Source organism: Canis lupus, chromosome 4 (genome assembly GCF_048164855.1).
Source record: "Canis lupus baileyi chromosome 4, mCanLup2.hap1, whole genome shotgun sequence".
Taxonomy (NCBI): domain Eukaryota; kingdom Metazoa; phylum Chordata; class Mammalia; order Carnivora; family Canidae; genus Canis; species Canis lupus.
In genome coordinates, this window is record NC_132841.1 from 37,641,547 (window position 1) to 37,667,933 (window position 26,387).

Here is a 26,387-nt window from a genome sequence, read left to right on the forward strand (position 1 = left end):
ACTCCACCAGGCTGCTTCTCTGGGCCTGTTTCCCGTTCTATAAGATGCATCAAGAACCAAGTGGGGATGGTCTACCTCAGCGGAGCCCTTAGATGCTCTCAGGAGATGGGAGTGAGGTGAGGAGCAGAAGCAAAGTGGAGGGCAGGGCCCCTGGCCCGGAGAGGGTGATGGCCGACCTCATTTGAAAGAAGGCTTTCCTGTTGAAAGTTTAAAAATTGTTGGAAAGATCAGTTTTTTTTTTTTTTTTTTTTTTTTTTTTTAGCAATAGCATCACTCTACGGAATCTCTATTTTTAACAAGTCCCCAGGGGTGATTGATTGTTACCAGGGAAGTTTTGGAATCATTAGACTCTTAAGATTTATAAGAGTCTGTCAATTTCCTCTTAAAACCAAAGACCAAAAACCTTGGGGGGCTAGACTGAGAATGAATTCACGAACTACAAGTGGATCAGTTTATTAAGTAGGAAGTGGAGAGAGTGGGGGCACAAATGTAGTATGCGACACCCAAACTCAACCGAATCTGAGATTCCTGGAAAAACCTGTCAGTTACAGAATTGGCCACTCCCTCCCCCGCTGAAACAGGGGCTTGTCAGGGGAGACCAGGGAATAAGTCAGGTGGCAGGACCGGTGGTTGCTCTTGGGGCTGGGGGTGATCTCTGCGTGACTTTCAAGGCCAGGTGGTCTCGGACTCAGGATCGAGACTTCATCGCAGATGCAGCCAGACCCAGCAAGATGGCTGCGACCGTGAAGCCCTGGGCAGCGATCCGGGTGCGCATCATAAGCTGCGAGCGGTGGCTCTGACCCCGGTGGAAGCAGTAGAGGCCGTAGGTTAGGGCGGCCGCCGTGCCCAGGCAGCCTGAGGAGGGGACAAAGTGGGGAGCTGCACGTTCCGGCCCCGGAGGCCCCTCCCCGCTTCAGGCTCCTGCTCAGGATCAGAGCTCTGGAGGACAGCGAGGGAAGAGCGGTGGGTCCGACTGCGAGGGTCCGGTCGAGGTCGGATGCGCCCCCGTCCCGCCCTGCTCCCGCTCCCGCTCCGATCAGGTTCACGTCTCACCGCCGCGCCCCTCCGCCACACCTCCGGTCAGCTCGCCCTCCTGCCCCCTCGGCTTTCCCGGTCCTCCCCTAATTCATTCCCTCAGACATCACTTTCCGTCTGCAGTTCCTACAACGCCTGCTTACCTACGGGTACCATTGGGTTCTCGCGGGTCTTCCGAAGGAATTTTTCCTTGAAGCTTTCCGGAGGGCTGTAGACACTGGGGCTAAAGCCCTCAATGACTGGGGGCTGTGATGGTTCAAAGGGTGCCCCCGGAGTCACAGGGCCAGGAGCCGCCATGTCCCGGGCCACAGCTTTGGGAGAAACACCGACGTTAGGCTCCGCCTCCTGGCGAAGTCCAGGAGAGGGGACAAGGCATTCGCTGAGCTTGTGCGCAGGCGCCAGCCGCTCATTGCCTTCTGGGAGTCGTGGTCGTCAGCCCGAGGTCGCTGCAGGGAGGACTACGTTTCCGAAAAAAGCGTGCAAAGCCCTCGCGCGCATCCGCCGGAAGTAGTCTGCCACACGAGGTGCTGCGAGGGGGAGACGCCTGCCTGGTCGCAGTTGCCGGTTCGGTGGTCATCGCAATGCCCAAGGCCAAGGGGAAGACCAGGAGACAAAAATTCGGTTACAATGTTAACCGGAAGCGTCTGAACCGGAATGCTCGACGGAAAGCAGCGCCACGGATCGAGTGGTGAGGGGACCGGGCTTTAGGAGGCAGGGAACCTCGACTGGGACGGCCGGCGAGGCGACGGTTCCCCGATCTCTGTCTCTTTGCTTGTAGTTCCCACATCCGACATGCCTGGGACCACGCCAAATCCGTGCGGCAGAACCTGGCCGAGATGGGGTTGGCTGTGGACCCCAACAAGGCGGTGCCCCTCCGAAAGAGAAAGGTACTGATACGGCACGGTCCCGGCCCTAGACCCCGTTTCCCACCTATTTAGCTGGCTTTCAGAACTTCTCCTGTCCATTGTCACCCTCACTCACGCTTTGCCCCGGTTTGCGACCTTCCCACAGCCAACTCGGGCAGCCTGCACTGACCGTGGTTGAAGGGCTCTTCACCAACCACCCTCATAGTCCCCAGCGCACACTGGACCTGGGTTGGAGGCCCCCCCGTATCTTCTTCACTCGTTTTTATCCTCTTCGAAATTAACCTGTTTGGGTTCCTTGGCTTCTCAATGGTATTGCCCAGACTTTATCTTTTTCTGCCCTTAACTTTCCTAATAAAGAACTCCCCAGAGTTTGGGATTTTTACCTACTCTTCCTTACACCTTCCCCCAGTCATCTAGTTATTCTTGGTCTGAGGCTTCCTTAGTTTCTCCCAAATAGGTCTTTTTCTGCACCACACTTTCAAAAATAGCACCCATTTTTACTCAGTAATTTTTTCCCTCTCTTAATTCATAGCACTTGTAAATATTTGAGTGCCCCTCAATATTTGCTTAGTGTCTGTGCCCCTTTTTGTCAACATAGTCTCCTTAAGGGCAAGCACTTTGTGTTTTGTCCAGTGGGGCTTAGGATGTGAGTAGTGCTCAGTAGTTAACCTAATAAATGGACTTGCTGATTGGTTATTTATTTTTAAAGATTGTATTTATTTGAGAGAGAGAGAGAGCAAGCATGAGCGGGGAAGAGGGACAGAGGGAGAAGCAGACTCCCTGCTGAGGCAGGGAGCCCGGTGCAGGGTTCTGTCCCAGTACCCTGACATGACCTGAGCCAAAGGCAGACACTTAAATCAACGGAGCCACCCAGGCACCCTTGTCGCATTGCTTTTAGACAAGTTTTTTTTTTTTTTTTTTTTTTATTCCTTCATGCCAGAGGAAAATGGCATTACTATTTCCTCAGATGTGATGCTGTAACCAAGCTCTGTCAGGTTGCTCCTCTTCATAGAGAAGATATCTGATATCTCCTCGTTGTAAATTATAAAAAGCTTTCATGGCCATTGTTTCATTTGATTAGCAAACATGACTTGAAGTAGGCAAGGAATATTATGCCCATTTTATAGAGATAGGCATAGAAAGATGAATTGCTTCCTTGAGTTCCTTTTGGAAACCATAAAGCCTCTGGAGCACTGGTTCTGTCTGTCATCTGTTCCTGCCTGAATTTGTGTAGGGATTCTTATAGGTAATGCAGTTGTGTTGGGATGGGCAGGAGCCTCTAGAATTTTCCCTCATCCAGGATCCTTCCTTTGTCTACTGGTCTCACAGGCTCTTTTCCCTGCAGGTGAAGGCCATGGAGGTGGACATAGAGGAGAGGCCTAAGGAGCTTGTGCGGAAGCCCTATGTGCTCAATGGTGGGTGCTGGCCACATTCCTTTAGGTCACCATCCTCCACTGTCAGGGCTAGAAGGGCCTTCAGATGTCTTCATTCTACAGATGGAAGAACCGAGGTTCAGAGGGAAGAAGGGAGCTGGTTCAGGGCTCATAAAGTTGAGACTGTGTCTCTGGGACATTTTCAGTCTACTTACTAAATTCTAGCGTGTGAAGGAGGTCACAGATGTTCAGGGAGGATGCAGCCAGGTGCCTGAGACGATAGAAAAGAAACCAGTAAGTCTTAGGCATGTGTTCAGCTTATCATGAATTTAAGGATGAATGGGTTTTTACAGAGATTCCACCATCTCATTTAGTCTTTTCAGTGGCAAATCAATTTCATGTACATTAGTGCTAGAGTGACAATGTTAAAACAGAGCAGAATAAATTCTGCAGGGAAGCAGGAATACTCTGAAATTCTCCATCCATCCTTCCTTTACCTGTCCAAGATGTTTAGCCGTTTTCCTGAAGGTAAAAGGGTTTTAAATTGCCAGACATCTGATAAGAGAATACCTGGAGTTCCTATTGTTAGCCTATCAGTGATTCTCATAAGAATTACTACATAGGATTGCATAAATAAAATCAGGTGTACTTACAGATTTTAAAAGTTTTACTTCTCATTTTTAAAGGATTTTTTGAAATTATGGTAAAAAAAAATCACATTAAGTTTATCATCTTAATCATTTTTAATTGTATAGCTCAGTAGTGTTAAGTATGTTTATGTTGTCATGCAGCAGATCCCCAGAACTTTTTCATCTTCAAAACTGAAACTCTACCTAATAAAATCTCCCATTTTGCTGGTAACCAAGTCAAAGATAATTTTTGACTATAAGGGGTTTTGCACTTAACCTCTAGATAACATTTGTTAACATAACCTTGTTTCCGTGAGCAATTTTTCTCCTAGTTGAGATATGGGGAGCATTCGCTTTGCTATTTAATTAAATTAATTAATTTAAAGATTTTATGTATGTATTCCAGAGAGACAAGGAAAGTGCTCAAGCGAGGGAGAGACTGAGAGTGAGGGGAGAGCAGAGGGAGAGGGACAAGCAGACTCTATGCTTGGCACCGATTCTGAACCAGGGCTCGAGGTCACAACCCATGATACCGTGACCTGAGCCAAATCCAAGTGTCAGATGTCTGACTGAGCCACCCAGGTGTCCCTGGCTATTTTAAAAGTGAAGCCACAATTAGTTCCACAACCTGGCTTTTGCCCTCACGTGGAGCAGTGAGGCACCTGGGCCCAGCCGCAGGCCCGGGTTCTTGCAGCATTAGTTCTCATACATACCTTTCCGTTTCATGTTATTGTTGTAACACTTTAAGAAAAGAAATTCTCCATGAGTTTTAGAGATGGAAGAGAGTCCCAACCTGTGGTAGGCAGTGTATCTTCATCTCTTTCCCCAGGACCTGGTAGTAAGTAGAGATTATTATTTTGGTGCCTGCCCTTTACCCAGCTGAGACCCAAAGAGAAGTAACTTGCCTTTTAGGTAGTTGCCATACTGATAGATGATTATGTCATAGGCAGAGCCTGGGATCGCAGCAGCTGAAGGGCACTGAATTTGGGGATGGAGAGGCAAAGCCCATCTGATGGCCATGGTTTATGATGGGGTGAAAGGATGACTGGACAACTCAAAAAGTGCAGGAGGCAAAACCTCATTTTCTGTGTCCTGGTTTCTTTCACCCTAGACCTAGAGGCAGAAGCCAGCCTCCCAGAAAAGAAAGGAAACACACTGTCTCGAGACCTTATTGACTATGTGCGCTACATGGTAGAGAATCACGGGGAGGACTACAAGGTGAGTGGTTTGGGCCAGATCCAAAAACTTGGATCTGTTGGGAAGGCATCCTGGACCATATGGGGTCTGATCTGTTTGTCTCTTGCCTGAGACTGAGTGGAAATGAACGAGAGAGAGACTATAGGAAATTTATCTCACTGACAAATGATTATAGCCAGGATAGACTGACTGCCCTGTGATTCATTTTCTACTCACAGAGATGTTTTGTTTGCATGGTATTTTTAAAGAACTTGAATGAGGTGCCATTTTAATTATGGGAGTTTTCAAATGAAAGTTCATGTTTTTGACCTCTTAAAAATTGGAAGATCTGGCTACACTGGATTCTGGTGCCCAAGTGGGATCAGCTGGCCACGGATGGACATTAGCTACGCATCAGACCCCGACTCCTGCCTGGTTCTGAAGGGCATTTACACCCTTTTCCCCATATACACCAGGGTTTCTGAGGTGAGGAACCTGCCCAACTCAGGCAGTAGTAGGATCGAACCTTTGCCTGTCCAGCCCCTCAAGTGACCCTTCTCCCTTCTTAGGCTATGGCCCGGGACGAGAAGAATTACTATCAAGATACCCCAAAACAGATTCGGAATAAGATCAACGTCTATAGGCGTTTTTACCCAGCGGAGTGGCAAACCTTCACTGAATCTTTGCAGAAGAATAAGATGGAGGTTGAGTGATTGGCTGATACCTACCCTGGGGCTGAGGTCTCCTCCTGGACCAGAGAAGCTGGAAGCCAGGATTTAAGGCAAAAAGGGGCATGTGGCTAGATGAGGTTGGTCAAATCCCATGGAATCAAAAGGTTATACACACATGCAAATAGACACACTCACATTCCCTTCTCTGGGGAAGGAACTGTCTCCAAGAGGCTTCTGAGGGCCCTGAAAAAAGCCAGAACCTACTGTTTTCAGTGGGTGGTTTACATACAGTCTGTACATAATAAAACAAAGCTATTTTATTTTTCTGATGGTTATATGTTCCCCTCATGGCCAAGTGCCAGGACTGCCCCTGTGAAAATCAACTCAGGGTAGAGAGCCCATCTAACCCTTTATGTGCTGCATTCCCACACCCTCTTAGGTGTGGCCTCCCTCCTCTTATCCATTTTGGTTCCATTGTTTTGGTTTTGGTTCCATTGTTCTGCCTTGGTTTCCTGCACAGCATTCACCCTTCTACAGAAGCCTGCTGCTAACCCTGGAGTGCTTGGGCAAGGTCTATCTCCCCAACACTATATCTTCAACTATTACAATACCAAATCTCTCTCATTTTTAATGTTTCCCCCTCTAATCTGGTTCTCACCGCTCTTCAAAAGAATTGGGTGTTTTTACATAGGTCATTTCACATAAAACCTTGTTAAGGTCTGTGGCTTTATTTTACAGGTAAGGAGACTGAGGCTTGATAGGTCAGTGTGAGGTTTGAAGTCCGGTTGGTCTAACAGCTAAGCCTGGGCTTTCACTTGCTATCCTCCTCTTCAGTCCCATACTGTCAGGGCAGGCTGGAAACTGACAGGGTCCCAGAAACCCCTCCTATGGGACGTAGCTGGCTTAGCTCCTAACAGTGACTAACCCTTGTGAGCAGTGCACACAGCTTTTGGAATCTAATCTGCAGCTGAGTGTGTTTTTTGTTTCCTTCTTTAAATAAGTAGGCTCCACGCCCAATGTGGGGCTTGAATTCATGACCCTGAGATAAAGAGTTATATGCTCTACCAACTGAGCCAGCCAGATTCCCTGCTTGTGAGGGCTTTTATTCAACCTCAGAACACATCTTACACAGCATTCCGAATTCTGGCCTTTAATAGCTGTCTGCTTGTTTCTTTAACCAATTCAGGTGCCAATTTTAGGAAGCCTTTCCTACTACTGTCACCCATCCTGTTGTCCCTACACCCCAGACTTGCTTAGCAATACATACCAGTCATAACTGCCTTTTCATCTGCTTGATGTCTCCTACCAGACTGGGCTTGAGTGCAGGCACCTTCCTTGGGAATCCAGAGCTGAGCCCAAGGCAGCTGTTGGGGGAATGTTCCATCCTAACTTCTGGCTCCCAGGGATGGGGCAGCCAGGTTTGGATACCTCCCAAAAGATTTGGAGTTAGGCCAAAACCCATGTTCCTTACCACCTCACTTCCAGGTACACTGAAGGGCTAGGGCACTGGGATTTGCTGTTGACAAATGATTGTGTCACTGGAAGTATCCTACGACCATCCTCCTTACCTGCCCCTCACTGGAACTGTAATACTCAAAATCAGAATTCAAATAAAACAATATTTGAGTTTGGGGCATCTATTTTGTGCCTCAAGTAGCCACTGGCTCTCCTTTATGCAATTTGTCCTTGGCAACCATGGGGTGTGGGTTCACAGGGCTTGGGCTGGGATAGCCAGACCTCTTTACATCCAGCTCTTTGCTGGGACTTCTCCCTATGTACCTCATGGGCCCACCTTGCAGAGGCAGCACATGAGAAGTTTGGTGGTTCTTTTCATAGCTACTAGGCAGGACTGAGGATGTGAGCCAACAAACATGACAGGAAACTCCTTAGGCTATTCCAGGTCTGAGGCATGGGCAGGTGCACGAGGATGAATATTACAGGTGAGTTTCAACAGCTAGTTCCAAAGTGCTGCCAGCTGCTATTAAACGAGCAAAAGAATAAAATATTTTCCAAAGACAAGTGGAAATATTTTTTGCAGAATCTAGTGTTTCATTCAGGCAGACAGGCAAAACTCAGATTTTCATCACCTCTCTGTGATGAACTGATTTCACCACCCCACTCCCATCCTTACTGCTGGACACCAATCTGTGCAGGCTTACAGGCAGCAGTTCTGGGCACTTAGAGGTACCAGAGGAGACTCCTTGGGATAAGCAGCCAGTCAAGGTGGTGGTCTTGGGAGCCTTCTTGCTTAGACCATCCACTCAACCAAGCTTTGGGCTCCTCAGAGGGTTGGCAGCTGGTGAGAAAATGGACGATCAGAAGCCACATTGCATTAAGTGATTCTTAATCTCAGAAGCCATCAGTGCCAGGGTGAATGATCAGACATTAGTTCAGCAGGCAAGCAGAAGCTTGCCTTTGATGTGGAATGCCTACCTGTGCTCTCATGTCCAGAGCCTTCCTTCCAGTTGCCTTCATTAGAATAGGAGGGGCCAACATTTGACCCCTATCCCACGCTCAGGTAGGTTGGGAGCTATGGTGTTGGGGCAGTGGTGGGGAATAGTGTCACCCAGGCTAGCTCAGAAAGTTTGAGATGAACAATGGCTGGTTCCCAGGAGCAGCTGATCTGGGCTTTTGAATCAAAAGGTCACATTCAGGAGCAACTGGGTAAGAGCACCACAGGCCAGGCACAAGGGTGTTCACAAGAGCGGCCTCTTCCACCACTTTGCCCAGTCTAGTCCTGGCAGAAACCAGCAGATGAGCACTGTTGGGCACTCTGCCCAGAGGCCAGGCCAGCAGTCCCACTAGAGGGGCACAGCTGTGAGCCACAAATGCAGTGGGGCACACTCCCAGGCCAAGAGAACATGTATATTCTGCACAAGTATCAGAGCGGCGGTACTCTGGACCTTTAGCCCTCCTCAGTGGTATGTATCTTCTGGTGTACCACTGGGACCTTTCCATTCTGGGAGTGGTCTTCAAAGGTTGCTCAAGTAGATAGAGTTAAACTATTCAAGTTCACTCTCACTGGGGACTTTGAAAATTACATTATGATACTCATTAGACCAAAGGCAGATCTTAATTAGAAAAGGGTCCCCTGGGCAGCCCCAGTGGCTCAGCAGTTTAGCGCCGCCTTCAGCCCAGGGCGTGATCCTGCAGACCCGGGATCGAATTCCAGTCGGGCTCCCAGCATGGAGCCTGCTTCTCCCTCTGCCTGTGTCTCTGCCTCTCTCTCTCTGTGTGTGTGTGTCTCATGAATAAATAAATAAATCTTAAAAAAAAAAGGGGGGGGTCTCCTACAACAATGCTGGTTCCAGAGGTAAATGTCAAGCATTGGAAAACAAGGTGGAGCTTACAGCACAAAGAAGTTCCACAGTCTTTTAATGTCAAAATGAAAAGTTGCTGGCAAAGTTTCAAAGGCTACTCTAAAAGCTAAGTCATTTCTTAAATATTTAAAATAAAAGCAGACAAATCTCTTCTTTCTTCTGCAGAAAGTTAATCAGAATTTCAAAGAACAGTGATTATTTTGATATACCACAGCCCAAGAGCATGCAGGCCACTCTCAACAGCAGTCCCACTGCTGGACTTTGGTAGCTTCCCACACTACTTTCCCTCCCTGTGCCTCCTCTCATGTAGGCCACAGCATGGAACTGAAGCACACTGAGTCAACGTCAAATGAAATGAAGGCACATAATCTTTAGTCTCAAAAAACAAATTGAGTTGGATATCTCCTCTTTAAAAAAAGTCCATTTGTGGCTATTGATTACTCAGTGGTCCCTGGCAGACAAAGTCCTCCTTCCTTTGCCTGCACTAAAGAGAAATGTCAGTATATAGACAAACTGGCTGATCACCAGAAACAGAATCATGGTGTGTGCACTGCAGAGAACAGAAATTCTGTCCAACTTTTAGGTGGGGAGTCAGCAGGTCCAGGTACCAAAGCCTCAGGTACCGTCGGCTGATCTGCTAATTCCCATTTCTTTTTACCTGGATTTACACACTTGAAATGTCCTCTCCTGGAGTCACCATCTACATGGAAGGGGGCTGTGTCCTTTTGACACACTAGGTCAAGTGGTGGAGATACAGTTCATGTGGATCAACGTAAAGTATGAGACCGATTACAGTGGGAAAGCTAAAGCTTTGTGCCCACTTACATGTAAAGGTTATCACGTGTCTCAAAATTCCAGCTATTTCCTCAAAAACACAAATTTTCATGACCATTATCTGGGGTTTTGATAACAGCACCTAGAAACAGAACCTAAAACTTTGGTCTGTTCCTCGTATAAATAAATAAATAATTAAAATACAGTTCTGAGGCCAACACCCAGCTCCAGTTGACAGTCTTCTCCCCAGGGCCACAGGCTCCTTCCCCAGACTTCTGTAAACGTGGACATTGGCACAGTTAGGGCAAGAGCAGCAGCTTCTGTCTCCAGATTGGGCATGCGTGGGCAGGGAAGCCTTTTGTTTTTCTGATTAGAGGTGAATACCACTTGATACTATAGTCTGGCAGGCAGGCCTTGGCTTGCAGAAGCAGGGAGGTTCCAGAACCTGCTAGGTTCTTCAGGTTCATCCTAGCACTTCTTACCTTTATGGCTGGAAAATGTATCTCTAAGTTAGAAAAAACTATGGAGACCACCTCTTTAAGAATGAGGGCCCCATGTGATCCCGGGGTCCTGGGATCGAGTCCCACATCAGGCTCCCTACATGGAGCCTGCTTCTCCCTCTCTGCCTGTGTCTCTGCCTCTCTGACTCTCATGAATAAATAAAATCTTAAAAACCAAAAAACAAACAAACAAAAAAACAATGAGGGCCCCAGGGCCAGAGAGGCAAGGATAGCACAAGGCCTTGAGCCAGCTGGTCAGGCTTGGAGCCAAGGCTCATTGTGTACTGCCCAGAACCTGCTGGTATGAGAGGGGCATGAAGTTACTGGGAGTGTACTTCTGACACTATACTCAATCACCAAAACTACAGAGGGGAGAACTGAGCCTGTGGAGCACCTTACTATACTCATCAGAGAAGGAGGGTGCCTTCAGTGGTGAAAGTTGGATCCACTTTCAGCCTGGAGTGAGCCAGACACTAAGCTTTTCTGCTGTCTGCCTCCCTGACCTTCCCAAACTTCAGCCTCATGGCCACCTCACTGGGAAGGCTTCTGTGTGGTTCTTGACCTTGCCCAGGCCCTGCTCTGGAGGGTGGGAAGAGAGAAGTGCTGCCACATGGCTCCCACCTCAGGCCCAAGCTGGTAGTAGAGAAGTAGGAGCAGCAGAACTGGGGTCTCCAGGGTTGAGTGGTGAGCAGGTGGGGGCCAGCCTAGGAGAGAAGCTCCAAGAGCAGTCTCCAGATGTGCACGGTGCCGGGGTCTTCAAAGCCGGGTCCTGCGGGGGCGATGCTGGCTGCCAAGAGGAAAACCTCTCGCTGGGAATCGATAGCCTGCAGGCCCAGCTCCTGTTGCAGTTCCACCATACTCATGGCCTCACTCAGGTCCTGGGATGAGATGGAGAAGCCAGTTGGAACACAGCTGACAATTTCCCAGCACCCACACTGTCATCTATGAAAAGAACTGTTCTTTAGCTACCCTGGGGAACACTGGGGTCTAAGTTCCCAGAAGTGGCCTCTGGGCCCCTTGGTCTAAATTCTCTTCGTCATCTCTGACTCTGTACCAACCTTCTTTTCATACCACCATCAGCCATTGTAAGAAACAGCACTTCCTATAAGCCAGGCATTGTGAGAGGCACTTGGATTTATTCTCATAATCTACACTTGTGACTGATGAGGAAACTGGCTTAGGGAGGTGAAGTCATTTAGCTAAGGACACAGTGGCAAAGCCAGGTTTCAAACTCAGGTTGGTCTGATGACCAAGCCTGGAACCCTTACAGAATCCTAGCTCAGTTTCCTAAATAAACTCAGTAGTGAGGAGATCTTATAGTAGGGTCATTTCCAGACAAGAGCTTCACCTCCCCCAGACTCCTAGATACTAAGGCAAAAAAGAGGCTACTACATATAGAGCATGGCTGATGAGGGTACATTTTAATTTCAACCCTGACCCCAAATTAAAAGAATTCTTGGAGTAATTCATGTGATGCCAGAACCTTAGGTGTTATCTCCTGTAGATTCAAGACTGCTATACATTATAGTTTATAATTAGAATGGCGATATAATTAATCATTCAAACCAGGATACTTCTAAGACTTAAAGTGAGCACTATTAATAATTATACTAGAACAACAGGCATAAGCGGGGACCATCCCAGGCAGACCAGGACATATGGTCGCATATTTATAAATGATTGTCAAAGATTTTCTGATAGGCAGGGGAAACTGGGGTCAAAAGATGTATAGCTTCTTTCCAAGCCAGGTTAGAAACAAGTGCCACAGCTCTCAGGGACATGTGCAAGGCCATGGGAAAAATGACTGAACTCTCTCCTGTGACAAGGTTTTACCTAGTATGTATGGAGAATGGTGTCTTAGGTCTATGCTGAGAGTTGTTGAGCTAAAGGCCCAGGGGTATAGCGTGGTTAAGAGCAGGATCTTTGAGGAATAGCTGAGTTCAAGTCCTGACTTTGCCACCTACCAGTTTTAATTTTGAGCACTGAGGGATAATATGAGGCCTATCATAGGGGTTTTGTAGGATTTAAGTGAGTTAATGATTGTCAGGTGCTTAGCCTGGCGCACTATAAGCACGCTTATAATAAATGTTATTTACTATAGTTATTTCAATCTGCTTAGCTTCTTATCACTTCCCAGCTTTAGCTCTCTGATTTAGAAGATCAGAAGGATGTGGCAAGAGTGGAAATGGCACAAGTTTTGGAGTCAGACATCCCAGTTCCACTATTTTCAAGGTGTACAACCTTAGGGAGATTATAAAACCTCTCTGAGCTTCAGATTCCCAATCTGTAAAATGGGAATAGTATCCCATGCCTGGTAGGTTCAATTAGAAGCATAATATGAAATGTCATTCAAAACTATACTTGACATATGGTGGATGCTTAATCATTATTTTTCTCATTTCCCCAGGATGATGGGTGACAGAGCAAAGAGGAAGGCAGACAGAGGAAGAGATCAGGGATGAGAGAAAAGCACAGGTAGAAGAGCAAGGGACAGTATCTCTGCCAAGTGCTCCAGGTCTCAGGCCTGGGCCTCAGTCGCTGTCCTGTGCTCCCTGCCCCTGTCTAGGGATCAGCGGATCCAGCCCCACTGGCCGAAGCCAGCCGCCTATGGCCCTCACCTGCTTGTTGGCCACCACGACGACAGGCAGATCAGGGTCCTTGTCCAGCAGCTTGTGCAGTTCCTGCCGGGCCCAGGGCAGCCGCAGCCGATCAGCCGAGTCCACCATGAACACCAACACGTCTACTTCATTCACAAACTCCTTCCAGTAGAAGCGCAGGTTCTGGCTGCCACCGACTGAGGAGAGGCCAGGGGCCAGCTGAGCCTCCCTGGGCCCTGGCTCTCTGTATATAGCCCCAGTACCAGCCCACTTCCAGCTTCTCAAGGCTCCATTAGCCCAGGGCAAGGGAGACCACAGGCTCTGGAGCCAATCCAGGTTATCTTTGGCTCTGGTAGCTGGGCTCCCTGGGCAAGTCACTACCTTCAAGCAGCAGCATTTTCCTCCTCAGTAAACCTACCTACTAACAGGTTGCAGCAAAACCAAAGATACCATACACAATGCACCTTTCATAGATTAGCATACAAGGTACTCATTTAATTGTACTCTCTGGGAATGCCTGGTTAAGCGTCTGCCTGCGGCCCAGGGCGTGATCATGGAGTCTCAAATCTCCAGGAGCCCATGCTAGGGCTCCTGGCATGGAGCCTATGTCTCTCTCTCTGTCTCTCATGAAAAAAATAAAATCTTTTTAAAAAATTAAAAAGCAAAATAAATAAAAATAAATCGTACTCTGGTTCTTTTTCCTGGGCTGCTTCCTGCCAAAGCAGGAAAAAAAGCTTCCTAGCTTTCTCCCAGGACAGTGACGGTGTTGTCAAAGCCAGGACTCCCTGCCCAGCCTGTGCACAGCCATTCTCCATTCAATGTCTCTTGTTCAGTTTGGTCACCCCATTTTCTTTCTTCACAAACAGCATGCTCAGTCTTGCCACCAGTCTTGCCACCACATGGCCACACCTGTGGTGCTGCCAACTTGGGTTGCTTTCTTGTTCCTCTCTGCCCCTCTGCACAGCCTCTATTAGCCACGCTGCATCCTAGTGTTTTTGGATATACTTCTGACACTGGACTCTAAGCCCTTTGAGACAGCTATTTACATCTGGATCCCCCCAAAGCCCTCAGCACAATGCCTGGCACATAGCAGGCACTCAACAAGTATTTACTGAGTGCTTACTAGGTGCCAAGCACTGATCTGGGTGCTGGGGATACAGAGGTGAGCAAGGCAGACAGGGCCCTGCTCTCAAGGAACTCACTCTGTAACCAAGATAGACACAGCAATAGCACATAAGCACATTTCAGAGAGGAAGGAAATAAGAGAAAATGAAAATGGCTGGGGGTGGCTTTGGATTGGGTGGTCTGGGAAGGTCTCCCTGAGGAGGCAGCATGTGAACTGAGTCTGAGATAATGAGAAGGCACTAGCTAAGAGAAGATGCAGAGGAAAGCACTGTAAGCAGAGGGAAGAGCAAGCTCAATGTGTTTGAGAAATCTGCAGAAGGCTACCAGGGTGGCCAAGGCAGCGCCAGAGAGAGGAAGATGCCACAGCCAAAAAGGTTGCTCAGGGCTTGACCACACAGGGGCTGTCAGGCTACAGTGAGGCTGTGAGGGATCCCCTTGCAGGTTTTACACAAGGGTGACATGGGTTTCTGAAAGATACTGCTGGCTGACACTGGGGACAGAAGTGAAAGCAGGCAGACCAGCAAAGAGGCTGTTATAGTACTGAGATGATGGTGGCTCAGACCAAGCACTCAGTGGCGGAAGTAGGGAGTAGACAGATGTAGAATCTATTGGAAAATAAAGCTGAAAGAACTAGCTAATAAAATGGATAGGATATAGGAAGTGGTGGGGCAAGGGTGGGGGTGGAGTGGGGGGCAGTCATGAAAGATCCACAAAGGGCTCATTCTTGGCTGGGCTCCAGTCCAGGCACCGTAGACCATTACCAAGTGAGTTGTTGTGGGAAGGGAAAGTTCCAGGACTTGAATGGGAAATCTGGGTTTGAATCCAGGAGTGACCTTATAGAACCTGGATTGCAACCAGTCAGATTGTTGGGTAATATAAAAACACCAAACTTTTCTCCTAAGGCTGGGGGTTGTGGGGTACTGTCTGCCAGAGTGGGTGTCAAGTGCAGAATCCCACTTGACCCTTCTGCGTCCCTGGCACAAGAAAGGGAGATCCCAATGGGATATTCACCTGGGCCAGATTCCAGGTGAATATCAATATTTGCCACAATCAGGAAGGAAAGATGTAGCCAGACCCTCAGAATCTGACCCCACCACCTAGCAGTTAACTAAACTCACCCAGTCTTTATGGTCTGAGCCCTATGGCTGGCAGGAAGTCCACTTAGCTCTCCCACCAAGTCTGTGGTTGGGCCATAGGTCACTAAGTACTGCTGTCCTCTCAATAGACCCAATCTCTCCTGGAATCCCAAGAAGACTAACACTGAAGACAGGGGCTGCCCAGACCCTCTCTGATCACTCACTCAACAAGCTCTTCCAGTTACCTGCTTGAAGCAGGGCCCCAGGGGCCAGAGCTGGATCAGACTCATCTGTGTCCCAAGTGCTTGCCTAGTCAGGGACATAGGCTGGTAAGAGGCAAATATCAGCTCAGAGGAAGAGCTGTTAGACTAACCTGGGAGTCAGAAGGCTTCACGGAATATTGTTTGACCTAAATTTTTTTTTAAAGAGTCATTATTTTTTTCAGTAGGCTCCACACCCAATGTGGGGCTTGAACTCATGACCCTGAGACCAAGTTGATGCTCTACCGGCTGAGCCACCCATGTGCCCCTCCCCTAAATCTTGAAGGAGATGTAGCAGTTTATCAGGGGAAAAAGGGCTTTCCAGGAACACCTGGGTGGCTCAGTGGTTGAGCATCTGCCTTTGGCTCAGGTTGTAATCCAAGGGTCCTGGCATCAGGGAGCCTGCTTCTCCCTCTGCCTCTGTCTCTCTCTGTGTGTCTCATGAATAAATAAATACAATCTTTAAAAAAAGAAAAAAAGAAAAAGGGCTTTCCAGACTGAGGGAACAGTGCAAGCACAGGATAAATAAAATAAAATAAAATAAAATAAAATAAAATAAAATAAAATAAAAAAATAATAAAATAAATAAAAAAATAAAATAAAATAAAATAAAAAATAAAAAAATAAAATAAAATAAAATAATAAAATAAAATAAAACAGCAAGTACCCTTCAGAAACAAGCAATGTGTCATGGTGCTTAAAATTGAGAGCCTATAACCAGAGTCTGCATTAGCAGACTGGCAAGCTAGGTGAGCCAGGATAAATTATTTAACTTGCTGGGCTTCCCTTTCCTCATGTATGTAACAAGGGTAACAACTGTTTCCAGTTTTTTGGGAGTTGTTGGGAGAATTTTATCAAGTAATGCCTGTCAAGTGCTTGGCATACAGGAAACTGTGGCTTTTGGCATCTCAGTGTTAGGCATAGGAGCTTCAGTTGGGGTGAGGGATAGTCAGTGACCAAGTTGGAACTGCCCGATCATGAATGGCCCATCATGCCAAAATACAGAGCTTGAACTGTATCCTGTGCCCAGAGAAGCAGGGGAAGAATGTCATACAGGGTCGTGTCCTGCTTAGATATACGTGCTGGAGCCACCCCCAGGCAAAAATCCCCGGCTTGGGTCCAACTGAGGTGACGGGGAGAAGGTATGTGTGTGTGGGGGGGTCTGCTCACTCTCTAGCAGGTCCACCTCGAAGTCTTTGGTGGGCAGCCGCGCAGAGTTGAAGCCCCAGGTGGGGATGTGGCCTTCCAGCGGCGGCTTCCCGGACAGCACGCGCAGGAACGTGCTCTTCCCCGAGCCATCCAGCCCCAGCACCAGCACCTCGCGCTGCTCCAGCTCCTCCAGCGCCGGCTCTTCCTCCTCCTCGTCTTCAGGCTGCAGGGCACAGGTCAGGTTGCGGCCGGCACCCTCCCTCCGAACCCTTCCCTAGGGAAGATCGAAGACACCAAAGCGCCCATCCCCGTCCTCCACCCGTCAACCGGCAGGCAAGCAAGGTCCGGTGCAGTGAGACCGGTGCTGCCTTTGGAGTCCTGAATCCCAAACCCGGTTCTTCTGGCTTTCCTGAGTGACCTCGGAGAAATTCCTTTCATTCGCGATGCCTCAGCCTCCTCAGCCTGACAATCCCCACGTCCAGGGTCGCGGGAACCCGGGAGGAAACCAGCCCCGGAGCTAGAGAAGGGGGCGGCGGCCCCTCGCGGCACGCCCGAGGCGCGCGCACTGCGCAGGCGCCGGGAGAGCGCGGGCTCGACACCGCTTCGGGGCCGCGCCCTGCGAGCTCGGCCGCTCACGATGAAGCCCAAGGCTCGCGGCCGCGCAGGGCGGTGCCTCACACCCCCTGAAAGGCCCACCCAACCCCCGGTTCTGGGACTCACGGATGCCCCGCTGCCAGCCGCGCGCCCTTTCGCAAGGGGCCTGCGGGCTGCGGCGCCAAGGCCCCGATCCTGGCGCTTCTGCCCTCGCGGGGCGCCACACCCCCGGCTGCACGTGCGGAGGCCCAGACCCCGGCCCGGCACTCACGTCCCACTCGTCCCACTCAGGGAGGCGGGCGGGCTCCGCGCCCCACCAGGCCTCGCCCCGGTCCCAGCGCCGCTCCCGTCCGCGCCCGAAGTAGGCCTTCCAGAGGATGAAGAGTACTGAGCCCAGCACGGCCGCGGCGCCGCCCAGCGCCAGCACCAAGGGGCTCAGCGGCCGCGGAGCCATTAGGCCGGGGGAGGGCCACGGGTGCGGGCTGCACAGGCCGAACCCGCGGGCCCGCGAAAGATGGCCCCGCTGCGACTGCGGCGTCCGCGCCCACCCACCCGCCGCCGGCCCCGCACTACAAGCCCCACAATGCACCGCTGCTGTCGCGACAGGCGGCCCGCGGCCGCCCACTGGAGCCCGGGGGCTTTGCGCTCCGCTCCCGCTGCTAGGTTCGGCTGCGGAGCTAGGGGCTGTGCCTGGGCAGGACGGGAGGTGGTGATAAAACTGGCACCTCCCGAGCACTTCTGTATGCCCAGTGGTTAGCTGACCGATGTTCTTGGTCACTTCGTAAAACAGTGCTTTTTAGAAGGGAAAGTCAGATCTCTCTTGTTTCAGCAAACTGTCCTCCCTTACTTGTCACTACCTCTCTCTCCTTTTCATGGCAGCCCTTCTGGATAATGTGTGTTTCCTATTCACCCAACCCACCCATGGAAACTGCTCTCATCTGGGTCTCTAACAGATGCTTCCTTGTTTAATTGGTTGTTAACATCTTAGTTCTCATTTTGCTTGACCTCCTTGTACCATTTCACATTGTTAAATGAAGACTTAGCAGAGATGCCGTTCAAAACCTGGTCAGGATGCCAGCTCATCCCTTGGGGGATCACCTCCTTGGCGGGACAGGAACGCAAGGTTCCGAATGAGAAAATTAGCATCAATGAGTTTATCCAGAGCTTTGCAGTCAGAAAATTAAAAAAAAAAAGAAAAAAAAATTTTTTATGGAATTTGGTCTTGGCATTCACGTAAGTTTTATGTCATTTCAAAAGAGAGCACTTAATCCCTTGAGAACTAAAGGCTTCTCAAGGTCCAATTAGGCCTTGTCTTACCTTTCCTGCCTCCTGACACACAGTGGGTGATCATCCTCTTGTCTCTCAGCTGGAGTTCAGTCATCCTGTGTGGTCACAGTGTCTGCCTGAAACTATCTTTCTGTCATTCTACTTGAGGATGTTGACCAGGCCTTTGCCATCTTAGGGTCTGATGTGCTCAGTGTAAGACTGAGGCCCAGAGTTCACACCTAAGAAATATTTGGAGAATTGAATCAATTGTACATGCTCCTCTCTTGGCTTGCTTGACACTTTCTTTTCTTGATCTTCACCCGCCTCTCTATCCAAACCTTTTCAGTCTCTTACCTGGCATTGGCTGCCATTGACTGAAACTAACTGGACCATTTGGGGAGGAAACTTTGGAAATGGAATTGTCAGGGGTTGGCCCCCATACAGAGCAGAGCATGTGAAGGGTGAGGGATGGAGCCATGAGTAAACTAATGACTGGCACAACTGAGACCCTGGACTCTGCATCCAGTTTTACTTTTATATCCTCTTTTAACTTTGTGCTTCCACCATGATGCAATAACCATCGTAAAAAGAGTCACTCTTTACCTTCTGAGAAAAGAGAAGACAAAGTCCCATCAGTCAATATATCCATCTCTGGATGATGTTAATTCCTCTTCAATCATAACCCCATCTGGATATTCTTCAATTAAAGATTAAATTCTAAAGATAACCACTGCAAACTTATACAGTACAACTTCCATATTGCTACACAGCAGTCTTTACAAAAGAAAAGCTGGCAATGTCATTTTTCAGCTTAAAATTCCTCAGTGGTTTCCCATCTCTACTAGGATAAATACTATGTGTCTCTGATGATGGAGCAAGAAGGGCAGCAGGGAACTGACATTTAATGATCATCTACTATATATCAGCCTTTGTTCTGGTGTAAAGTGTACTGCTATGCAAACATTTGTTTGTCTTCATCTCCTGGGAATTGTTTTCCTAATGACTAAATTAACTGGAAACCTGCCATGTTTATATGACACTTGGCTTGAATAATTAGTCCAAGGATAATGACTTGGATCAAGCTGGATCTACAGGATGCAGCTGCAAACAAGATAGCATCCAATGAGGGGACCCACTTTACAATGAGAGGTGCAGGAGTAGCTTCCAGACCAAGGGGTCCACTGGTTATATCATGCACCATACTATCCAGAAGTAGCCAGCTCAGACTACACTGGCTTAACCTTCTACTTTTCAGTTATTTATACCTTTGTCATACCTTTTAGGAAATTTTCTAAACCTAATCTTCATACTTGCATATTTGGTCCTTGGCTATATCTACTCTGCTATTCACCACAGTCTTTGAAGGCTTTATTTCATCTACATTTTTCTTTTCTTTTCTTTTTTTTTTACATTTTTCTTTTTTTAAAAAAAGATTTTATTTATTTATTCATGAGAGACACAGAGAGAAAGGCAGAGACACAGGCAGAAGGAGAAGCAGGCTCCATGCAGGGAGCCCGGTGTGGAGCTGGATCCCAGGATTACAGGATCATGCCCTGAGCCAAAGGCAGACGCTCAATCGCTGAACCACCCAGGCATCCCTTGTCGACATTTTTCATATCTGGTTCTGTAGTTGGTTCTTTATGATTTCTTATTTCTCCCTTCATATTTCCAAAATCCTCTTTTCTTTTTTAGAATAATATTCAAAATGCTTATTTTCATTTGTTGTCCTGCCAAGTCATTAACTCTGGTGTGCCTGGATAAGGTAGTCTTGTATGTTGTCTTTTCTCTTGTTGGGTGTGTGCCTCTCAGGCATCTCTTATCTGCTCCTGTGAGCTCCTCTTTCCTTGGGCCCAGGGCTAGTGCCTGGGGGAGGTGGCATAGCCCAAGTGTAGCTTGAACTATTCCTGGTAAGTTAGGAAGGAGACTCTCTGGTGTCTACACAGTCTACACCTCAAGTTGGTACTGTTCTGAGCAGACAACTGTATCTCTGGAGAACCTTTTTGTACCTCCCTGGACCCAGGTAAGATTCTTACTAGAAGTTGCCATCACCTGCTCCCTGCCTCCCAGTTGCTATAACTTAGCACTTAGGGTACAGGGAGAGGGAAGAGGAGTGGTAGAAGAGAGGCTGCTGAGGTGCAGGCCACTTCACTGCACTGTAATTTGTTACTGACTCCCCCCACTCAGCCAGCACCTTCTCAGCTTATGATAATAATGGTGATAGGAGTGGACAAGGTCTGCCCAGGGCAAGGTGGGGAAAAAGAAAGGGTACATTTGTCTGAAAACCGACAGGGCCTGATTCCCTTCTTGGAGCTCTGTCTTCTTCTGCTCTGGGTTGCCACTGTCTGTATTCAAGCCAGCCCATTTCTGATGGCCATAGGGCTGGCCTCTCCCATCTGCCAGCTTCCCTCTGACTCTCAGATATCTCTCAATCTGTGGCTGGTTTGTGTTGTCTGCCATCTGGTCAGCTTATCTCCATCTCACAAAAGAGAAAATAAACTTGAGAGAGGAAGTGGTTTCTCTAAGATCATATAGTGAATAAATGAGGCAGCTATGATTTGAACCAGATCTGTGTGTCTTGAAAACTATGCTTTCAATATTTTGGATCTCCCTGTACAGATCCTGGAATCTAGGTACACTCATTCAATCAAACTTTTCTTCCAAACAAGAAGGGAAGCTCAAGGGATTGGCTTCGAAGTCCCTCACATGTGTTCTCAGTTGGATTTTAGGATATCTCATTTTCACAGATATAGACAAGCTCTTGAGTTCTACATCATTTTAATTAATCGGCTCTTAATGCTTTTAAATTTAAAAATTATTAAATATGTAAAATAAACCTGTTCAGATATCCAAGTATTGACCAAAACTTGAAGAATTAGCATTTTTGCCATGTTCTTTTTTATTAAAAAAAATTTTGAAGTATAACTAAGGTGCTATTCCTATCTCCAGAGATAACCATTATCCTCAAGTTGATGTGTATCATTCCCACTTATGTTTTTATACTTTCATTACATACATATCAAAACTTTTTTTTGTTTAATAATTTACATAAATGGTAGTGTGGCACCTCCTGATCAGATGGGGACTGGCATGGGCAGTGAAAGGATACACCCGAGGCAGGACAAAAGAGATAAAAGTTTATTGATACACTGCAAGGGAGCAGCAGGCAGGACAGCAAAGGAGAGACTGTCTGCTATGAGGTGGTTGTAAGGGGCTATTGTTATAGGGTAGAGTGAGAAAGTAAGGGACTGTATGGAATTTTCCCTTTTTTGGTAATCTTTGGAACTGTGCCTGGTTGTAATTGGTCAGCTAGGTCCTATGGCTATGTCAAGGTGGGTTGCTTGATTAGCCTGTTTGCATCAGCTCTGTGGTTACTTTGGCCCTCTTGCCTTTTCAAGTTCCCATTGCTCAAGCCTGTTGCCTAAAAGTGTCCTCTATGGGGATGCCTGGTGGCTTAGTCAATTGAGCATCTGACTCTTGATTTTGGTTCAGGTCATGATCTCAGGGTCATGGGATTGGCCCCATGTGGGACTCCTTGCTCACTGTGGAGTCCGCTTGGGATTCTCTCCCTCTCTGTCTGCCCCTCACCCAGCTCACCCAAGCACATGTGCACCTGTGCTCTCTCCCTCAAAATAAAGAAATAAAATCTTAAAAAAAAAAGTGGCCTCTACAGGTAATGTACTATTGTTATGTTTTTTAATCCAACATGATGTTTTTGAGATCAACCATGTTGATACATAGAGATCTAGTTCATTCATTACAAATGTTGTGTAGTATTCCTTTGTGTGAATATATCACAATTTATTTTTTTTTCCTTCTGTTGTTGAAATGGTTGGGTTGATCCCATTTTTGCTATCACAGTGATGTGATTTTTGCGCTCACAGTGATGTGTGTTAGAGGCATCTCCTTAAGCACGTTTGTGAGAACTTGTCTAAAGTATCCTGGGGAATAGAATTGCTGAATTGTTCTTTTTGTGCATCCTCAAAGTCAATATTGCCAATTTGCTCTCCAAAATGGTTATCCTAATTTATAATCCATAATATGAAAACATATTCAGTTTCCATTTCCCCATAACCTTGCCAACATATAGTATTATCAAATTTAAAACTTTTGTAAATCTGACAGAAATGAACTTATATCTCTTTGTTTATTGTTATTTTTCCTATTTGGAGTGGGAATGAGCAACTTTGTATGTGTTTTATATATTCACCATTCAGTTTTATTCTTCTGTGATTGTTCATATCCTTTCTCCATTTGTTCAATTAGTAATTTGGATGAGTATCAGTTTGCCTGTCTTCTCTGTTAGAAGGTCCCTGAGGGCAGGGACTGTGTCATTGCTGTACCTCCAGCACCTAGCATAATTCCCCTCCTTTCAGTATTCATCAATCCTGGTTGAGCAGTTACTGATTGCACCTACTATGTGCTTTCTGTCACCTCCCCCTTTTCCTGTGGGAATGTTTCTTCTATCCCAATCACAAGATTCCTAGGGAAGCTAACATTTTCTTTTCTTTTTTTCAGATTTTTATTTATTTATTTGAGAGAGAGAGAACGCACAAGCTGGGCAAGCAGCAAAGGGAGGGGGAAGAGCAGGCTCCCTGCTTAGCAAGGAGCCTAATGTGGGGCTTGATCCCAGGATTCCAGGATCCTGACCTGAGCCAAAGGCAGATGATTAACGGACTGAGCCATCCAGGTCCCCCAAAGCATTTTCTTTCTTTCTTTCTTCTTTCTTTCTTTCTTTCTTTCTTTCTTTCTTTCTTTCTTTCTTTCTTTCTTTCTTTCTTTCTTTCTTTCTTTCAATTTTATTTATTTATGATAGTCACACAGAGAGATAGAGAGAGACAGAGAGAGGCAGAGACACAGGCAGAGAGAGAAGCAGGCTCCATGCACTGGGAGCCCGACGTGGGATTCGATCCCAGGTCTCCAGGATCGCGCCCTGGGCCAAAGGTAGGCGCTAAACCGCTGCGCCACCCAGGGATCCCAACATTTTCTAATGTAACATGCTCCTGACCACAGATGATTGATTGCAGTGGGAGGAAGCACTGACCTAAGCCAGGGCAAGTGTTTGAGACTTTCAAATTGGATTAGAGAAATAGCCATACTCTGGGACACCCAGGTGGCTCAGTTGGTTAAGTGTCTGCTTTTGGCTCAGGTCATGATCCGGGGGGTTCAGGTCACGTTCCCAGGGTATTGAGGTTGAATCCTGCATCAGGTTCCCTACTCAGCAGGCTGCCTGCTTCTTCCTCTCCCTCTGCCACTCCTCTGCTTGTTCTCTCTCTCTCTCTCTCTCTATATATATATATATCCAATAACTAACTAACTAGCTAACTAGCTAACTAACTAACTAAATAAATAAATAAAATATTATAAAAAAGAGAAATAGCCATACTTTTCTTGGTGGAAATAAAGCTGGAGCGCTATCAGCATTCATGTTCCCTATAAACGTAGAATAAAGATAACCTGAAGGTTGAGAAAATTTGAGCCTCTGGTTTCAGGTATTCAAGAAGGATTGTGTGAGCTAAACTGGTGGAGTTGAGTTTCTCTCCATTTAACCTAGTGAATTCTGACTAAAGCACTTTACATTTGGATTTTTCCCAATTTTTTTCTTTCAAAAAATTTCAAACCTATAGACAAAAGTTTAAAGTATAGCTTAGTGAATGCTTGTAAATCCTTCATCTAGATTCACAAACTGTGAACGTTTTGCCTTATTGGTTTATCTATTTATCTCTTTCTCTGTGTATATTCAGATACACACATAAATGCACAGATACACACAAAATCTTTGAGAATTAGTTGCAGACATCATGGCATTTTAGTATCAAATATGTCAGAAGGTTCCTAACAAGAACATGCTCCTAGATAGGATATTAGAAGTATCTGGTTGACTGCCCAGGTTCAAAGCCTACCTCCACCACTTATTAGCTGTCTGGCTTGAGCAACTTCTCCAAGTCCCAATTTCCTCATACGTAAGCCAGATGTTATCAAAGAACCTATCTAATTGAGATATAGTAAAAGTAAAATGAGATAACGCATGTAGAGTGCTAATCATACTGCCCAGTACATCACAGGGTCTGAATAAATGTTGCTAAAGAGTATAAGCAAATCAAAAGGCAGTTCCAATACAAGACACTGTGATAATGCAATGATACGAGAAAAAGAGCACATATGAGGAGAGGCATTAATTCAAGCATAGGGGGCTTACCGAAGGCTCAGGAAATAAATTAAGCAAATTATGCATTGGCATTTGCTGGCTAGGAGAGAGTAGTCTACATTTAAAAAAAAATATTTTATTTATTTATTTTTTCATGAGAGACAGAGAGAGAGAAGCAGAGACGCAGGCAGAGGGAGAAGCAGGCTCCATGCAGGCTCCAGGATCAGGCCCTGGGCTGAAGCAGGCTCCATGCAGGCTCCAGGATCAGGCCCTGGGCTGAAGGCGGCACTAAACCGCTGAGCCACCAGGGCTGCCCCCCAAATTGTTTTCAAATGTAAATGCCATTTTTATGAACACTAAACACTGTCATAAAAGAAAATTGACATAATAATCTCTTGTTTAGGCACTTAATTAAACATTAACATTGATTTTTCATGGTTTAAAAAAAATTTTGGAGGCAATGATTTTACTTTTAAGCACTCAGAGATTTTCTTTGTAAGTCCCTGAAAAGCTCATAGGCCCTAAGTAGTTTACCAAATCCCTCGGGCCCCTTCCTGATTCCCAGGGCTCTAAACCCCTCACTCACATCTTCCACACCTCCCTCTCTGCTTGATTCTTTCCCAACTGCATTTAAATGCGCTAATTTCTGCCATCCAGGTAAGTGATTCTAGCCTAACAAAAATCACACCAGGGCACATTGCAACTAACCTTTCTAACTGTCCCTTTCCTCCTCACCAAAGGCTGACATTAGAGTTGTTTACACTACATCTACTTTGAGATGGCCACTTCCTCTCTTAGCTTTCAGGGAAAAGACCACATTCTGTACCTTGGCCTATGAAGCCCAACTGTATTGGGGGTGCGGACTCCCCCACCCCCCAGCTGTACTTTCTCTCAGTTCTTTTTTTTTTTTTTTAAAGATTTATTTATTTATTCATGAGAGAGATATATAGAGAGAGGCAGAGGGAGAAGCAGGCTCCATGCAGGGAGCTCAACGTGGGACTCCAGGATCGTGCCCTGGGCCCAAGGCAGCGCTAAACCCTGAGCCACCCGGGCTGCCCTCAGTTCTTAAGACACAGGCTTTCTCCTACCTTTGAGTTATTGCCCTTACCCTGTTGCCTTACTTGGAGCACCGTCTACCTATTTATCTGCCTCTACAACTTGTATGTCTCTGGGCAACCTCCCCTGATCTTCCAGAGTCAGCCCTTCTATTACACAGCACCTGGTGCTATTGCTTCATGACATTTGATTTGTAGTTATTCATAACCATTTATTCATTGTCTGTTTCCTCATGTTAGTTTGCTAGTGTTGCCATAAAAACCGCCATAGACTGGGTGGTGTAAACAACGGAAATTTATTTTTTCACAGTTCTGGAGGCTGGAAGTCTAAGATGAAGATGGTGGCAGGTGTGGTTTCTTTTGAGCCCTCCCTCTTAGACTTACAGTTAATTGCCTTCTCACTGGGTCCTTACATGGCCTTTCCTCTATGTGTGTGCAACCCTGGGGGTTCTTCCTCTACTTATAAGGACACCAGTCTTATTTTAATTTAATTATCCTTTAAAGACTTCATCTCCAAATACTGTTCTGTTCTGAGTCACTGGGTTTTGGGACTTTTGGGAGGACACAATTCAGCCCATAACAGTCAGGGACTGTGTCCTCCTTCCCAGGTATCTCTCACTCAGGGGCCACACTAATCTTCTCTGTATCATTCCAATTTTAGTATATGTGCTGCTAAAGTGAGCACATCCTCACCCAGCTTGGTGTCCCCAAGCTCTGAGCATCATGCCTGACATTAAGTAAAACACAAGAACACATTTTCTATTTAATTAACTGCC

The 26,387-nt window shown here is 47.0% G+C and overlaps 3 protein-coding genes and 1 non-coding gene across 7 annotated transcripts; 1 reads left to right on the forward strand and 3 right to left on the reverse strand.

The window, feature by feature from the left end:
• Positions 1 to 437: 437 nt before the first annotated feature.
• HIGD2A (HIG1 hypoxia inducible domain family member 2A) lies at positions 438 to 1,447 on the reverse strand. Its single transcript, XM_072824078.1, has 2 exons — positions 1,179 to 1,447; positions 438 to 855 (listed from the first exon to the last, which is right to left on the reverse strand). The coding sequence occupies exons 1-2, from the start codon at positions 1,330 to 1,332 to the stop codon at positions 689 to 691; spliced, it is 321 nt and encodes a 106-aa protein (XP_072680179.1). The 5' UTR covers positions 1,333 to 1,447; the 3' UTR covers positions 438 to 688.
• On the forward strand, positions 1,182 to 7,406 carry NOP16 (NOP16 nucleolar protein). The gene is made up of 5 exons (XM_072824077.1): positions 1,182 to 1,723; positions 1,814 to 1,922; positions 3,247 to 3,316; positions 5,015 to 5,121; positions 5,649 to 7,406. The coding sequence occupies exons 1-5, from the start codon at positions 1,617 to 1,619 to the stop codon at positions 5,790 to 5,792; spliced, it is 537 nt and encodes a 178-aa protein (XP_072680178.1). The 5' UTR covers positions 1,182 to 1,616; the 3' UTR covers positions 5,793 to 7,406.
• Positions 2,591 to 17,697, reverse strand: ARL10 (ARF like GTPase 10). 4 transcript variants are annotated; one of them, XR_012029743.1, is made up of 8 exons: positions 17,417 to 17,695; positions 16,573 to 16,774; positions 12,963 to 13,138; positions 10,966 to 11,222; positions 7,910 to 8,046; positions 4,617 to 4,735; positions 3,490 to 3,545; positions 2,591 to 3,391 (listed from the first exon to the last, which is right to left on the reverse strand). XR_012029743.1 is itself a non-coding variant. In XM_072824074.1 (4 exons), exons 1-4 carry the CDS (start codon positions 17,597 to 17,599, stop codon positions 11,049 to 11,051), a joined length of 735 nt encoding a protein of 244 aa, XP_072680175.1. In that variant the 5' UTR covers positions 17,600 to 17,697; the 3' UTR covers positions 9,109 to 11,048. The 4 variants fall into 4 exon arrangements, 1 of the variants encoding a protein (XP_072680175.1); XR_012029742.1 differs by lacking the exon at positions 7,910 to 8,046; XR_012029744.1 differs by lacking the exons at positions 4,617 to 4,735; positions 7,910 to 8,046.
• Positions 17,698 to 26,190: 8,493 nt separating this feature from the next.
• LOC140632790 (U6 spliceosomal RNA) lies at positions 26,191 to 26,296 on the reverse strand. Its single transcript, XR_012030478.1, has one exon. It is a non-coding gene; the product is annotated as a U6 spliceosomal RNA (small nuclear RNA).
• Positions 26,297 to 26,387: the final 91 nt, after the last annotated feature.